The sequence below is a fragment of the Pygocentrus nattereri genome, chromosome 25 (genome assembly GCF_015220715.1).
Source record: "Pygocentrus nattereri isolate fPygNat1 chromosome 25, fPygNat1.pri, whole genome shotgun sequence".
Taxonomy (NCBI): domain Eukaryota; kingdom Metazoa; phylum Chordata; class Actinopteri; order Characiformes; family Serrasalmidae; genus Pygocentrus; species Pygocentrus nattereri.
Genome location: NC_051235.1, coordinates 29486696 through 29504195, shown reverse-complemented (window position 1 = coordinate 29504195; position 17500 = coordinate 29486696). Strand labels below are relative to the sequence as shown.

The window sequence follows — 17500 nt, the reverse complement described above, 5'->3', positions numbered from 1 at the left end:
AATCAGGGCTGTTAATCGGGAGTTTGCTGCAGTAACAGCCTCTGCTCTTCTGGAAGGGCTGCACACCAGGGCTGCATCCCTAAAACTGGGCTGCAGTCCTGTGGACGTTCCTCATTGGTATTCCGTAATGCAAAACGGGACTGTCCACCAAGGCATGCTAGAGAATGCTGCTGATGTGATTGCAAGACTGGCTTGTTTGTCATTAAATACCATCCTACAGGCTGAAACCTGCTCAGATTATGGAAAGCAGGTGTATTTCATACCCTGCATTCAGTCGATCAGCTCTTTTTTATACAGACAAGCTACAGAAACAGGGTTCTCTATGTTTTACCAGCCTTTTTAAACAATGTGTAGCACTTTTACGGTCAGTGGACATGGGATTGGATGTCCACTGACCTTCTTATGCACACAAAAAGGCTGATTTTAGATCATTTATTTATCCAAAATTATTATTTATCCTAGAAAAAGGGTCAGCAACCCAAATGTTATGAAGAGCCACTTTGTCCTTTCTACTGAAATCAGACCACCTTGCAAGCCACAACACTTTGTCCATTTTACCATCTTGGCTGTAAATCTGTCTCGGTGTGTGTTAATGAACTAGTACAGGCTAAAAAACATGAAATAAACACAAACACAGACTCACTCTGCTCTGCTTTAAGCTTCAGCTCAGCTACAGCCACTTTTCTTGCATCTCCAGCAGGAAACTTTTCCTCAAATGTGGAACGGTTTCTTGTAAAATGTCTCTCAACCTTAGATTTCTCGTTCGCCAGCTTCTTGTTCGAATTTTCCCGTTGCACCTTAGCCTAGTCCTTAACGTCCTCATTGTTTTCCTGCGTGTCCATCGGTCTTTGGTTTCACACAGAATGTAGACGGACACATGAATCAGTGAGAGGCAGATGACGTGTATCCCAGCCCCTCTTCATAGGCTCATAACTCCAGATGCGAGTCTCGTATGATCTCTTGATAAGATAGGATGGGAAAAGGCAACTCTACAGATTCAGGAAGTGTTTGAACTGGATTTTTGATCTGGATCAACACAAAGATGCACAAACAGATATAGAAAAAGAGAGTTTGACACATGGGTGAGTTTAAGGACCCCAGAGGGTTATACAAGCTGTGGATGTGCCTTAAAGTAGCTGAATTCACTCATTGGAAGGGCTGTCTGGATACTTCTGGACATACCATATAATAATGAATATGAGGTGTCTGTATTTCTGAACTGATGAGTGTCTGTCTGATCAGAAATCTGTCTGTTTTGCTTTCAGATGGCGACGGCTCTCAGGACCACCTGCTGCCGGTGTGCTTTGACAAGACATGTTCAAAAAGCGCCGTTTACTTGGCAAGACCGGGCCAAACTGAGGTACATGGCCCTCCATTATCGCTCCATCACACACATCTACCACATCCCTCTCTCCTTTTCTGCACTCCTCTGAGCAGGCCGGGTTAAAACCAGAGATTGGAGACTGTATTAAACTCTGAATAAAGCCTTTTACTTCCACAGTCAGAGACCAGAGACCCTGCACATCAGCACTGGGCAATGCGGGGAAAGAGTTTGAATCATATGAATTGACCTGAAAGAAACCCTTTCACTCGTTCAGACAATAAGAGAACACGTCTTTATACAAAGTCAGATTTTTCGTCTTTTTATTTGTCTTTGATTTCTGAAATAGTTTTAACAAAACATTAATATAGTACTGGTATGAGATATAAGTAGAATAATGTTACAGAATAAGACGGAAAACTATCTATTGTCTGTAATTGTCTCTGGCTGCAACACAAATATGATGGCACATATGCTGTATGGACAGAAGTATTGGGACACCTACAGGAGCTTTTATGACATCCCGTTCTAAATCCAGAGGCATTACTAGGCAATCCTGCACAGCCGACGCCATAAACACAGCGTTTAAACACAGTAGCGCTCATGATTGTGGACCACTGTCACCTACAGACAGTTCACTTCTGTTCTGTGAATCATTTCTATAAAAATATATTCCATCTCTCTCGAGGAAAAAAAGGTGTGCAGAAACAGATGGAGCTCCAGTCAGTGGGGGGGGGGGGGGGGGGGGCTGGGGGTGGGGGGTGTTTTATTGCTGCTATAAAAACTTCTTTCTTCTCTGCTGAAGTTACTGTGGCAGTGGAGTGAAAATGCTGATATTTACTCCGTATATTAACTGACTATCATCTCATATTTCTGTTACCGTTCACTCCCTTCAGCCAAGTTCGATTGACAGTTAATGATCTGAGTGTTAGAGGCACAACACACACACACACTCACTCACTCAATCACTCACACTCTCACACACACACGCACACACACACTCACTCACTCACTCATACACACACTCACTCACACATTCACTCACGCACTCACACACACTCATATGCACACACTCGCTCACTCACTCTCACACTCACTCACACACACACACACACACTCTAACTCATACACTCACACACTAACTCACTCTCACACACACACACACACACACACACACTCAATCGCACATTCACACTCACTCACACGCTCACTCACTCATTTACACACACTCATACTCACACTCAGTCACACACTCACACTCGCTCACTCACTCACTCACTCACTCATTCACACACACTCACTCACACTCACTCACACTGACTCGCACGCTCACTCACTCATTCACACACACTCACACACTCATACTCACACTCAGTCATACACACACACACACACACTCACTCTCACACTCACTCACACACACACACTCTAACTCATACACTCACACACTAACTCACTCTCTCACACACACACACACACACACTCAATCGCACATTCACACTCACTCACACGCTCACTCACTCATTTACACACACTCATACTCACACTCAGTCACACACTCACCCTCGCTCACTCACTTACTCATTCACACACACTCACACACTCATACTCACACTCAGTCATACACACACACACACACTCACTCACACTCACTCTCACACACACACACACTCTGTGTGTCTGAGGAAAGGGGGGAGAGAGAGGCACATATAAAGAAATACAGAGAGAGAGTGAGAGAGAGCGAGAGAGAAAGATGTAAAGTGGAATGATGGAGATTAAATGATAGAGATGGAATTAGGGAGAGAGAAAGGGTAAAAGAAGTGTAGAGTGAGGGAGAGATGGAGTAACTGAGACTCGGAGAGAGAGAGAGAGCGCAAAGGAGAGACAGTGACAAAGATGGAGAGAGCAAGAGAGAAAATGAGAGACAAAGATGTAGAGAGAAAAGGAGAAAAAGGACGATAGAGAAAGAGAAACGGAAAGCGAGAGCGATCAGAGAGAGAGGGAGCAAAGTAGAGAAGGAGAGAGAAAAGATGGAAGAAAGAGGCAGCAAGGGATGAGAGCGCGAGAAAGAAAACGGAGGAGAGAGAGGGAGAGAGGGAGAAGGAGTGAGAGAGAGAGAGCAACGTGTCTCTGTTGGCTTCTCACAGCTGATGGTTTCATTTTTCATCCATTTTCACCCATTTTTCATCATTTCTCTTCCTCCATCTGTTCCTTTTCTGTCCTTCTTTCTCTATTTCTCCGTCTTCCTATCTCTCCTTTCCTGTCCTTCTACATTAACTATTAATATACATATCACTGACACAGGACTTCAGCTGTGAGTGTGTATAATCGTCATAGAAAAGCATTGATCAGTAGAAGGCATCAGCTACACATGAGCCTGAGGTCACTATGATCCATGCCCAGTGTGGCCTAATGGGGCGTAAAGCACCCAAATTGGGCTGTGGAGCTGTGGAACTGTGTTCTCTGGAGTGATGGAGCTCCATCCAATACCTTTGGGATGAGTTAGCGATCCAGAACTGAGCATCCAACACCAGTACCTGACCTCAATAATGCTCAATCAAATCCTCACAGCAATGTTCAACATCTTCCCAGACGAGTAGAGCCTGATGCTTCAGTAAAGGTGGACAAACTTCATATCAACACCCTTCATTTCAGAAGAAACGCTGAATATTTGGGGTCTACAAGCCTTCAGACGTGAGGGGAGGAGGAGGAGGAGCGGAAAAGCAAAATCAGTAAACGTGTGTAAAACAAAAGAGGCAGTAAACAGTCGGTGTGTTGCAGTCGTCAGCGCGACAGATCACGGCATAATTAGTCGCCCTCTTTGTCAGTGCCCTTCCCCGGGGATGGCGCCGTCTTTAGAACGTGGTTTATGTGTAGGCGCGAACACCGGTACCATCTGCTCTTGAAGTGCAGCAGGTACAGAAGATGCTACTGTATGAATGTGTCACCTTCCCCCAACACACACACACACACACACACACACACACACACACCTCCACCCTCATCAGTCTGTTGTGAGATCGTTCTGTTTCCTATCATGCTAATCTGCTCGTTATTGACTATGTAAACATGTAGCTTCACACTCATTGGGCTGATTAGAGACACACAAACACAGCACAGCTACTCTTATTCCTTCATCTTCATCCGTTAGATATGTGGATACACATCACGTGGATGCTTTGTTGCCTCTGATTGGTCTAAGGCGACTCCTTCCTCTGCCCTGTTGCGGCTCCACAGCTGAATCAGATCAGTAGGTAATAATAAAATAATCCTCCTCTACAGTAAAATAAAGCTCTGCTGATCCTTCAACACAGTTTAACAGTAAATGGTCTTAAACGCTGGAGTTAATGTAGAACTGCTGATTCACCCTTTAACCCTGAAGATCAGCGCAGACGGCTGGTCACCATAGCAACACAGACAACAGTCTCGCCCAGCTAGTAGCTACAAAAAGGCAATGAGAGAGATTTAAGACGAACGTCGATAATTTGGAGACGAATTGACTTGTTTGTGTTTATAGTCACTCCAGCTGGTTTCCTGATACGTTTAATCTGCAACGAGAAACTGAAACACTAAAACGTCACGAGGCTGAAGTCACTTTCTCATTTGCCAGCCTATAGTTTGAGTTCTCCTGTTCCACCTTACACAGTTCTTATTAAGGTGAAACAGGAACATTAGAACAAGAAGCTGGCGAATGACAGGCGACTTCAGCCTCGTAAAAAGTCAAACGTTGGGCTCCAGAGTGGCGCAATCGCCTAAACGTTCGCCCTGTCATCAGGAGATTGCGAGTCAGCGCAGGCGTCTGTTGGCTGACGTAGCAGATCTGGCGGTTGGTGCTTTCCTCCGAGCGCGTTCGGCTGCGTGACTGTTTCAAAAGAAGTGGTGGCTGGTTTCACAGGTCTCGGAGGAAGCCTGTGCTGCCTTCGCACTCCTAGCGTTGGTAGTAGTGTGTGATTGGGGGAGTCCTAAGTAGCGGTTGGAATTGAAAACGACTAAATTAGAGGTAGAAAATCAGGTAAAAATAAATGAATAAAAAAAAAAATTGAGACATTTTGCATGAGGCTGTTCTACTTTTGAGGAAAAGTTTCCTGCTGGAGATGTGAGAAAAGCAGCTGTAGCTGAGCTGAAGCTGAAAGCAGAGCAAAGTCAGTCTGTGTTTTCATTTGTATTTTTTAGCCTGTACTAGTAGGTTTAGCACACACTGAGACTCATTTACAACCAGAATGGATAGAACATGTTGTGGCTCCGAAGGTGGTTTGATTTTTGTTAAAAGGACTAAGTTGCTCTGCTTAACATTTGGGCTGCGGCCCCTGATCTAACTCATCTACAGGCAGTTCACAGCCTCCATCTTATTTGGTTAAATTTCTTAAACTTGTTACTGCGGCGTCAGTGATAATATGGGCTGTGTTAAAACTGCAGCTCTTATGATTTGAAGACTACTCTGTTTTTGGAAGTGCTGTTGTCTTCGCAGTCTTGATAAAATAAGTGTCTCTCAGCAGGATATTGACCAACATGAGGTCAAATAGAAGCGCCTTTCTTTCCTTAGGATACTTTCCTTTGATATTTGAGCTTAAATAAATCTATGAGCATAAATTCCAGCCAATTACCAACTGATATCAGTCAGTCTCGAATTTCCATTAACGTTTGTTGTTGTAGCTAAAACTTTAACTCATGCCAGTTAAATGCCAATGTAGCTCTGTCTACAGCCTGTGCATTAGAGAGACAGACAGACAGACAGACAGACAGACAGACAGACATGGAGTGAGAGAGGCAGATAGACAGGGTCAGAGAGAGAGAGATAGAGACAGAGGGTGAGAGAGAGAGAGACAGAGGGTGGGTGAGAGAGAGAGAGAGAGAGAGAGAGAGAGAGAAAGAAAAGAAAGAGAGAGAAAGAAACAGAGAGACAGAGAGAGAGAAAGAAAAACAGAGAGAGAGACTGACAGAGAGAGAAAGAAACAGACAGAGAGAAAGACAGAGAGCAAGAGACAGAAGGAGAGACAGAGAGAGAGAGAGAGAGAGAGAAAGAAAGAGAAACAGAGAGAGAGACCGAAAGAAAGAGAAACAGAGAGACTGACAGAAAGAAAGAGAAACAGAGAGACTGACAGAGAGAGAAAGAGAAACAGACAGAGAAACGGAGAGAGATAGACAGAGAGAAAGAGAGAGAGGGTGAGAGACAGAGACGAGGAGAGAGAGAGAGAGAGACGGGGAGAGGGTGTGGGTGAGAGGGAGAGATAGAGCGAAAGAGAGAGAGGGTGAGAGACAGAGAGATGGGGGGAGAGAGAGAGAGAGAGACAGGGTGAGACAGAGAGAGAGAGAGAGAGAGAGAGAGAGAGACGGAGAAAGACAGACAGGGAGACAGAGGGTGAGAGGGAGGCAGTGGTGTGTGTGCAGAATTTCAACACTCGTCTGCTGAAGCACTGAGAGAAACAGAACAGGAGACGTTCTCTTCTCTTCTCTATTCTCATTTTCATTCATCTTCCTTCATCTCTTTTCTTCTCCATTCTTCTTGTCTTCTTCTTTGCTCTCTTGTGTTCTTTTGTTTCTGTCTATCTATCTATCTATCTATCTATCTATCTATCTATCTATCTATCTATCTGTCTGTAACTATCTAACCATCTTATCTGTCTGTCTAACTGAATGTCTTCTCTTCTTTCCTCTCATTCTTCCCTTTCTTCCTCTCTTTTCTTCATCATTCCTCTTCTCTTCTTTACTCTCTTCCCATCTAATTCCATCTCATCTTGTAATTTTCTTTTTGTCTTCTTTTCTTTTTCTCATCTCTTCTTTCTTCTCTCATCTCTTTTCTCTTGTTTTCTCTTGTTCTCTTCTCTTGTCTTTTTTTGTCTTCTTCAATCTTCCCCTCTCTTCTCATCCTCTTTTCACATCAAATGTACGCTGTCCATTAACCCCCCATACCCCCCCCCCCCCAAGTTTAGCTCCAGCTGACCGACACATAAACTCTACAGTCCAGATTTATCATCTCCTAGTTTAGTGTTTATGTTTTCATCCCCACGTTCTCTGTAATTCTGCCCTCAGAGTCTAAAATGTATTTACCCATCATTCATTCATTCATTCATTCATTCATTTATGAGTGAATGAGAAATCCTAGTACCGTCCCTGGTCCTCTGTCTCTGTTCTCCTCCGGAGGGACTAATGAAGGTCTGATGGATTCCTCCGTGGTGCTGAGGTGGAAAAGCTCTGCTGTTTGTCTTAATGCGAAAAGCAGCGCTAACGTTTTTCCCGCGCCTCATAAAGCCGACACTCCATTAGCCGTCCCACCGCCACACTTCTCCCTCCATCCGCGCAGCGGCCTTCTCTCGCTCCGCTCCGCAGAACCCACATTTTAATTTCTTCGCTTAATGAAGCGTCCCTGCCTGCGAAGGGGGTGGGGGGGTGGGGGGGTTCAGCGCTTTAGTAAACGACACTGAGAGCGACCGAATTCTGCTGAACTCGCTCCTCATCAACCACAGAGCATTAGCACAGCACAGACACCACACAATGGCCTTCTGCATTAAAGAGCCTCTCTCTCTCCCTCTCTATCTCTATCTCTCCCTCTCTATCTCTCTCTCCGTCTCTCTCTCTCTCTCTCTCTATCTCTCTCTCCGTCTCTCTCTCTCCCTCTCTATCTCTCTCTCTCTCCCTCTCTATCTCTATCTCTCCCTCTCTATCTCTCTCTCTCCGTCTCTCTCTCTCTCTCTCTCTCTCTCTCTCTCTCCCTCTCTATCTCTATCTCTCCCTTTCTCTATCTCTCTCTGTCTCCCCCCCCTCCCTCTGTCTGTCTCTCTCTTTCTCTCTCTCTCTCTCTCTGGCTCTCTCCGTCTCTCCCTCTCTATCTCTATCTCTCCCTCTCTATCTCTCTCTCCGTCTCTCTCTCTCTCTCTCTCTCTCTCTCTCTCTCTCTCTCTCTCTCTCTCTCTCTCTCTCTCTCTCTCTCTCTCTGTCTCTCTCTCTCTATCTCTATCTCTCTCTCTGTCTCTCTCTCTCTCTCTCTCTCTCTCTCCCTCTCTATCTCTCTCTCCCTCTCTATCTCTCTCTCTCTCCCTGTCAGTCTCTCTCTCCCTCTCTATCTCTCTCTCCCTCTCTCTATCTCTCTCTCCATCTCTCCCTCTCTCTATCTCTCTGTCTCTCTCTATCTCTCTCCTCTCTATCTCTCTCTCTCTCCCTCTCTCCCTCTCTCCCTCTATCTCTATCTCTCCCTTTCTCTATCTCTCTCTGTCCCCCCCCCCTCCCTCTGTCTCTCTCTCTCTCTCTCTCTCTCTCTCTCTGGCTCTCTCCGTCTCTCCCCCCCCCCCCCTCTCTCCCTCTGTCTGTCTCTCTCTCTCTCTCTGGTGTCTCTGTGTGTCTCACTCTCTCTCTCTCTCTCTCTCTCTCTCTCTCTGTCTCTCTGGGTCCCTCTCCCTCTCCCCCCCTCTCTCTCTCCCTCTGTCTGTCTCTCTCCCTCTCCCTCTCCCTCTCTGTATCTCTCTCTCTCTCTCTATATATATATATATATATATATATATATATATATATATAATATTATTTCTAAAGCATCACAACAGTAGAAGTGAACGACAAAAACAGTAATGAAAACAGAATAAGATTTAAAAAAATCAATAATAATAATAATTATTATAATCACAATATTAGAGTATTATTATTATTATTATTATTATTATTATTATTATCACTGTTTATAATTCTAAACACTATTATCACTAGTAAACTAATAACACCTGCAACATTGAGAGTCAGTGGCGTGGGAGTATGGAGGGTGAGGGTCAGTAGCGTGGAGGTATGGAGGGTGAGGGTCAGTGGCGTGGGGGTATGGAGGGTGAGGGTCAGTGGCGTGGAGGTATGGAGGGTGAGGATAAGTGGCGTGGGGGTATGGACGGTGAGGGTAAGTTGCGTTGGGGTATGGAGGGTGAGGGTCAGTGGCATGGGGTTATGGAGGGTGAGGGTCAGTGGCGTGGGGGTATGGAGGGTGAGGGTCAGTGGCGTGGGGGTATGGAGGGTGAGGGTCAGTGGCGTGGGGGTATGGACGGTGAGGGTAAGTGGCGTGGGGGTATGGAGGGTGAGGGTAAGTGGCATGGGGTTATGGAGGGTGAGGGTATGTGATGTGGGAGTATGGAGGGTGACGGTCAGTGGCGTGGAGGTATGGAGGGTGAGGGTCAGTGTCGTGGGGGTATGGAGGGTGAGGGTCAGTGGCGTGGGGGTATGGAGGTTTAGGGTCAGTGGCGTGGGTGAGGGTCAGTGGCGTGGAGGTATGGAGGGTGAGGGTCAGTGTCGTGGGGGTATGGAGGGTGAGGGTCAGTGGCGTGGGGGTATGGAGGTTTAGGGTCAGTGGCGTGGGTGAGGGTCAGTGGCGTGGGAGTATGGAGGGTTAGGGTCAGTGGCGTGGGGGTATGGAGGGTTAGGGTCAGTGGCGTGGGAGTATGGAGGGTTAGGGTCAGTGGCGTGGGGGTATGGAGGGTGAGGGTCAGTGGCGTGGGGGTATGGAGGGTGAGGGTAAGTGGCGTGGGAGTATGGAGGGTGAGGGTAAGTGGTGTGGGAGTATGGAGGGTGAGGGTAAGTGGCGTGGGGGTATGGAGGGTGAGGGTAAGTAGAGTAGGGGTATGTGGGATGGGGTCAGGAGGGTGGGGCTATGGGGGGCGGGGAGGGTTTACCCACTGTCTCTCAGGCGGTGGCATAATGTTACATATGTGGCAGCGAGGGGACCTGTGTGCCCCTCTCCAAGGAATATTCATAATGTCTCCAATTCTGTACATTTCTCAAACTTTGGGATGAATTTTTTTTATTTGTTTGTGTAAATTTCCCACGTTTGTTTATTTCACAGTGAAGAAGGAAGTGCATCTCTGTCTCGACCTCACCTGTCAGACAGTGACCACACCGCCTCTCCTCTCTGAGCCGCCAGGACTGTTTATACCTGGCCCGTTCTATGGCCAGGCTGTGGTCACTGAGTCTGTACTTGGTCAGGATCTGTCTCTGCTTTGTATCTCTGACAGTCAGGAAATACTCTTAATTAAGTGATACTTTTTTTAATCCCACAACTGGGGAAATTCCACCTCCGCATTTAACCCATCCATGAAATGAAACACCACATACACACTAGTGAACACACACACTAGGGGGCAGTGAGCACACTTGCCCAGAGTGGTGAGCAGCCCTATCCACGGCACCCGGGGAGCAATTGGGGGTTAGGTGTCTTGCTCAAGGTCAGCTCAGTCATGGACTGTCAGTGCTGGGGATCGAACTGGCAACCTTCCGGTCACAGGGCCAGTTCCCTAACCTCCAGCCCACGACTGCAGTTCATACTGGGTTTTTAGGGCCTGATAGCGGTTTAATTTACTCTGAGTGTTGATTTCTCTCCTCCAATGTTCCAGATGTTGTGTTTCTGATGGCGTGATTGATGTTTAGTCTGGGCTGTAAAGCAGGGCGGCTGAGTGTTAGGAGCTGTTAGTGGGTTAGTAAACCTCAGAACCAGCTGCCTGAGGGAGCTCTTCTCAGGGTTCAGCTCTTGGGTCTGTAGCGCCTTAAACTGCGGCATTTCTCTGGGACTCTGGGACTGAATGTTTATTAACAGAGGAAATCAGCCTAATTCTGCCCTGCATGCGTTGCTTGGTGTTTTCCTTTGGACTCTCAGGATCGTTCTGCAGAATTCTGTTGGATACTTGTCCCTCTCTCTCTCTCTCTCTCTCTCTCTCTCTCTCTCGCTGTCTCTCTCTCTGTCTCTCTCTCTCTCTCGCTGTCTCTCTCTCTGTCTCTCTCTCTCTGTCTCTCTTTCTGTCTCTCTGTTGCTCGCTCTCGCTCGCTCTCTCTCTCTCTCTCGCTCTCTCTCGCTCTCGCTCTCTCTCTCTCTCTCGCTCTCTCTCTCTCTCTCTGTCGCGCTCTCTCTCTCTCTCTCTCTCTCTCTCGCTCTCTCTCTCTCTCTCTGTCGCTCTCTCTCTCTCTCTCTGTCGCGCTCTCTCTCTCTCTCTCTCTCTCTCTCTCTCTGTCTCTCTCTCTCTCTCTCTCTCTCTCTCTGTCTCTCTCTCTGTCTCTCTCTCTCTGTCTCTCTCTCTCTATCTCTCTGTCTCTCTCTCTGTCTCTCTCTCTCTCTCGCTGTCTCTCTCTCTGTCTCTCTCTCTCTCTGTCTCTCTTTCTGTCTCTCTGTTGCTCGCTCTCGCTCGCTCTAGCTCTCGCTCTCTCTGTCTCTCGCTCTGTCGCACTATCTCTCTCTCTCGGTCTCTCTATCTCTCTCTCTCTCTGTCTTTCTCACTATCGCTCGCTCCCTCACTCACTTTCTCTCTCTCTCTCTCTTGGTCTCTCTGTCTCTCTCTCTATCTCTATCTCTCTGTCTCTCTCTATCGCTCTGTGTCTCTCTCAATCTGTATCGTTCTCAGGCTCATCTATCTCTTTATCTCTCTCTGTCTCCCTCTCCACCCACTGGCCACTTTGTTAGAAACACCCACCTGAAGCTTTCACTCACTGGCCACTTTATTAGAAACACCTCCCTCATAGCTCCACTCTGTAGGTGTACAGGTACACACTGTCGTCCATCTGTTGCTGCAGTTTATCAGCCCACTGGACACCGTTCACCATTGGTCAGGTTTTGACCGCAGAGCTGCAGTTGTCCAGATGTTATTTGGGTGGTGTTCCACTCTCAGCCTATCAGTGGCACTGAGATGGTAACGTATCATGTTCGGTTTCCATGATACGAGCCTTTTTAATACAGGTGGAAGACAAGCGTGCTGCTGACAGACAGACTGAAAGAAGCAGGACTGTGTGCTGCTGTTGAGTTGCTGTGTGTGTGTGTGTGTGTGTGTGTGTGTGTGTGTGTGTGCGTGTGTGTGTGTGTGTGTGTGCGCGTGCGTGTGAGATGCTCCTGGTGTGTTGCCGACAGTGTTGGGAGTGTTTACACGTCCGTCAGGGTCTCGATGCTGTAATTCTGTCTCCTCTCTCTCCCACCTCTGATAAACACTTCATAATTAGGACCAAGTGAGTAATTTGAGGAGTTTCTTTGGGTAGTTGGTTAATTATAGAGTGTCTCATTATCCTGGATGACACTGATTAGCTTCCGTCTCCGTCTGTGTTTGATTAGGTGAAGGTGTGTGTGTGTGTGTGTGTGTGTGTGTGTGTGTGTGTGTGTGTGTGTGTGTGTGTGTGTGTGTGCGCCTGCAGTACAGTTACAATCAAAATCTGAATTTTGCTGCCAAAAACATTCCACATACAAGCATTTAATCTTGGCTGAAGCTCAGAGGTTCCCCGTCTCAGTGCTGCTGACCTGGTGCTCTGCACGTTCCTGTGTTCTCCGCGCTCTGCACCCCTGACCCAGGATGAGGAGCTCGTTCATTAGCTAAAGGCTCATGTTAGAGAGAACTCATTTTAACGGCTTAGTTAAATGACAGTTTTCTGTGTAAGCATGAATGTGAACTGCACCGTCTCTTTTTGTTGTTTTTCAGTTTCTGACAATTTGAAAATGCCTGTTATTCTTTACATCGTATAGACATTTTATGATGAATGGACCAAAACAAATGACCAAAAATGACCTTGACCACCCCTCACCCCTCCCACTCAGCCCTTTGCCCTCTGTTTTGCGTGTTCCCGTCTAGGTGTAGGGTGTCCTGATTCTTGTTGAGATAGGGGGCGAAGTGTTGGGCCTACAAGACCCTCCAAATGGAGACTCTAAACCGAGTGTTATGAGAAAAAAAGTTGGAGTTGGAGCACAAAAGACCAATGTGAGAATTCCTCAGTTTAAAAATTACAATATCCACTGAAAACAAGAATCTGGAGAATCTCTGACTTCAGCTTCATATCACTGAAGAATTAGGGGGGTGATAATAAATAACTGCCCCCCTCTTTGAAGGCGTGTGAACCCTAAATGTAACTAAAGCCCAGCAGAGAGGAGCTGAACTTTCCCCTCCTCTGTGGTCACTGCAGACGGGCAGGGCAGCCTAGAGAGCAGCGCTAGTTAATAAAGTGATGCTCTTTTATTTGAGGGTCCCATTTCAGAGGGAAGATCTCAACCACTACCTTTGTTCTCTGTTCTAAGGGGTTAGGGTGACACCCGAAAAAAAGGGGTAGGGGTTAAAGAAGAAATGGGACTGGGCCAAAGTCTGGTTTCATTTCCCTGTCCTGTAAAATTACCACCCCCCCCCAACAGCAGCGAAATATATATATTTATCTGTATGTTTGTATATGTATGTCTGCGTATATACACATGTATGTGTGTGTGGTTGGATAGTGTAGTGGGTAACGCCTCTGCCTTCTGTGCTGTAGACTGGGGTTCAATACCAGCCTGGGTAAACACCCTATACTGTACCAATAAGAGCCCTTGGGCAAGACTCCTAACACTATCTTTGTAAGTTACTCTGGATAAGAGCGTCTGCCAAATGCCGTAAGTGTGAAGTGTGTGTGGAGCGACAGCCTGACATTTTTGGAGCAGTTATGCTCGATCATGTCCACTCTGCTCCTGTTATTCTGCTAAACACTGACCTCCATCGTCTGAGATACTGACCAGTTTAGAGCTCTGTTGACTTTACGCTCACCAGGATTTCTCCAGAGTGACCAAACTGTACACTTTCAGTCTCTCTCGCTCTCTCTTTCTCTCTCCTTTCACTTCTCTCCCTCAGGTGACCACCTGAAGTCCACTCTTGGCTTTGGTCTTGTTTTAGGGCTTTATTGTTCCAGGATTGTGGATGTTTGTCTGAAAGTCTTTGGTCAGTTTTCTTTTAGTTCACCTCAGTTCCATTCTATTTCAATGCCTGTGTTTACCTGCACTGAATAATCTGATAAATGCAGATTTTGTCAGTAAACTGATCGACACGTTTACCTTCACTTGAGTGATCAGATAATCAGGTCTGCAGGTCTACATGAGTCAGACAGTAATCAGATTTCTGCTTTACAACCAGCCAATAAACTCACAGAAGCCGACGTGACGTGAACATAATGTAAAACACCAATTTCATGTTTTGGTGTTTTTACAAATAAACATCGCGCCACTTTACTTGAAAATATGATCAAACATCATCTAGAAGATGAAGAATATTTAAATCCTTTATTTCATCAAGCATGTATTCGGTTCCATGCATTTGGTGTCACTCTAAAAGTGTTTCTTAGACCATAGTCTGATCTAAGAAATCAGAGTGAGAGTTTACAGCACTGAGAAATCTGATTACTGAGCTAAAATCCAGCCTCTTTATCAGATTTCTAGACCTTAGTCTGATCTAAGAAATCAGAGTGAGAGTTTACAGCACTGAGAAATCTGATTACTGAGCTAAAATCCAGCCTCTATCAGATTTCTAGACCTTAGTCTGATCTAAGAAATCAGAGTGAGAGTTTACAGCACTGAGAAATCTGATTACTGAGCTAAAATCCAGCCTCTTCATCAGATTTCTAGACCTTAGTCTGATCTAAGAAATCAGAGTGAGAGTTTACAGCACTGAGAAATCTGATTACTGAGCTAAAATCCAGCCTCTTTATCAGATTTCTAGACCTTAGTCTGATCTAAGAAATCAGAGTGAGAGTTTACAGCACTGAGAAATCTGATTACTGAGCTAAAATCCAGCCTCTTTATCAGATTTCTAGACCTTAGTCTGATCTAAGAAATCAGAGTGAGAGTTTACAGCACTGAGAAATCTGATTACTGAGCTACAATCCAGCCTCTTTATCAGATTTCTAGACCTTAGTCTGATCTAAGAAATCAGAGTGAGAGTTTACAGCACTGAGAAATCTGATTACTGAGCTAAAATCCAGCCTCTTCATCAGATTTCTAGACCTTAGTCTGATCTAAGAAATCAGAGTGAGAGTTTACAGCACTGAGAAATCTGATTACTGAGCTAAAATCCAGCCTCTTTATCAGATTTCTAGACCTTAGTCTGATGTAAGAAATCAGAGTGAGAGTTTACAGCACTGAGAAATCTGATTACTGAGCTAAAATCCAGCGTCTTTATCAGATTTCTAGACCTTAGTCTGATCTAAGAAATCAGAGTGAGAGTTTACAGCACTGAGAAATCTGATTACTGAGCTAAAATCCAGCCTCTTTATCAGATTTCTAGACCTTAGTCTGATCTAAGAAATCAGAGTGAGAGTTTACAGCACTGAGAAATCTGATTACTGAGCTAAAATCCAGCCTCTTTATCAGATTTCTAGACCTTAGTCTGATCTGAGAAATCAGACCGTGCTGTTTACGTGGCCATTTCACTGTTTGCCTTCTTCCCTAAACACCTGATTCAACTATTCTGCTGATTAATAAGCCCTGACTGAGTTGAAGTGGGTGAGTTTTAGCAGGAAACACAAAAATGCGCAGAGCAGAGAGTCCACCAGGCCCAGGGGTGGGAACAGCTGGTTTAGTCTACAACACCTCAGCTCAGTTCACCCTCTCACCAACACGCACCTCAGCCCAGTTCACCCTCTCACCAACACGCACCTCAGCCCAGTTCACCCTCTCACCAACACGCACCTCAGCCCAGTTCACCCTCTGACCAACACACACCACAGCCCAGTCCACCCTCTGACCAACACACACCACAGCCCAGTCCACCCTCTGACCAACACACACCACAGCCCAGTTCACCCTCTCACCAACACGCACCTCAGCCCAGTTCACCCTCTCACCAACACACACCACAGCCCAGTCCACTCTCTCACCAACACACCACACCCCAGTCCACCCTCTCACCAGCATACATCACAGCCCAGTTCACCCTCTCACCAACACACACCACAGTCCAGTTCACCCGCTCACCAACACACACCACAGCCCAGTACACCCTCTCACCAACACACACCACAGTCCAGTTCACCCGCTCACCAACACACACCACAGCCCAGTTCACCCTCTCACCAACACACACCACAGTCCAGTTCACCCTCTCACCAACACACACCACAGTCCAGTTCACCCTCTTACCAACACACACCACAGCCCAGTTCACCCTCTCACCAACACACACCACAGTCCAGTTCACCCTCTCACCAACACACACCACAGTCCAGTTCACCCTCTTACCAACACGCACCTCAGCCCAGTTCACCCTCTCACCAACACACACCACAGTCCAGTTCACCCTCTCGCCAACACGCACCCCAGCCCAGTTCACCCTCTCACCAACAAACACCACAGTCCAGTCCACCCTCTAACCAACACACACCACAACCCAGTCCACCATCTCAGCAGCATGCACCACAGCCCTCTCACCAATACACACACCACAGCCCAGTACACCCTCTCACCAACACACACCACAGCCCAGTACACCCTCTCACCAATACACACCACAGCCCAGTACACCCTCTCACCAACACACACCACAATCCAGTCCACCATCTCACCAACACACACCACAGCCCAGACCACCCTCTCACCAGCACACACCTCAGCCCAGTTCACCCTCTCAACAACACACACCACAGCCCAGTCCACCATCTCACAAACACACACCACAGCCCAGACCACCCTCTCACCATCACACACCACAGCCCAGTTCACCCTCTCACCAATACACACCACAACCCAGTACACCCTCTCACTAATACACACCACAACCCAGTCCACCATCTCACCAGCACACACCTCAGCCCAGTTCACCCTCTCAACAATACACACCACAGCCCAGTCCACCCTCTCACCATCACACACCACAGCCCAGTTCACCCTCTCACCAATACACACCACAACCCAGTCCACCATCTCACCAACACACACCACAGCCCAGTCCACCGTCTCACCATCACACACCACAGCCCAGTTCACCCTCTCACCAATACACACCACAGCCCAGTCCACCCTCTCACCAATACACACAACAGCCCAGTTCACCCTCTCACCAGCATACACCACAACCCAGTTCACCCTCTCACCAACACACACCACAGCCCAGTACACCCTCTCACCAACACACACCACAGCCCAGTACACCCTCTCACCAATACACACCACAACCCAGTCCACCATCTCACCAACACACACCTCAGCCCAGACCACCCTCTCACCATCACACACCACAGCCCAGTTCACCCTCTCACCAATACACACCAAACCCAGTCCACCATCTCACCAATACACACCACAGCCCAGTCCACCCTCTCACCAGCACACACCACAGCCCAGTCCACTCTCTCACCAATACACACAACAGCCCAGTTCACCCTCTCACCATCACACACCACAGCCCAGTTCACCCTCTCACCACCATACACCACAGCCCAGTTCACCCTCTCACCATC

The 17500-nt window shown here is 47.1% G+C and overlaps 1 protein-coding gene across 1 annotated transcript in view; it reads left to right on the top strand.

Annotated features, from left to right (window-relative positions):
* The window catches only part of itfg1 (integrin alpha FG-GAP repeat containing 1), a 266804-nt gene that overhangs the window by 94156 nt on the left and 155148 nt on the right, over positions 1-17500 (top strand). Inside the window, exon 9 of the mRNA XM_037534550.1 lies at positions 1266-1360. Within this exon, the coding sequence (XP_037390447.1) occupies positions 1266-1360 (95 nt within the window). The remainder of the gene's footprint in view (positions 1-1265; positions 1361-17500) is intronic.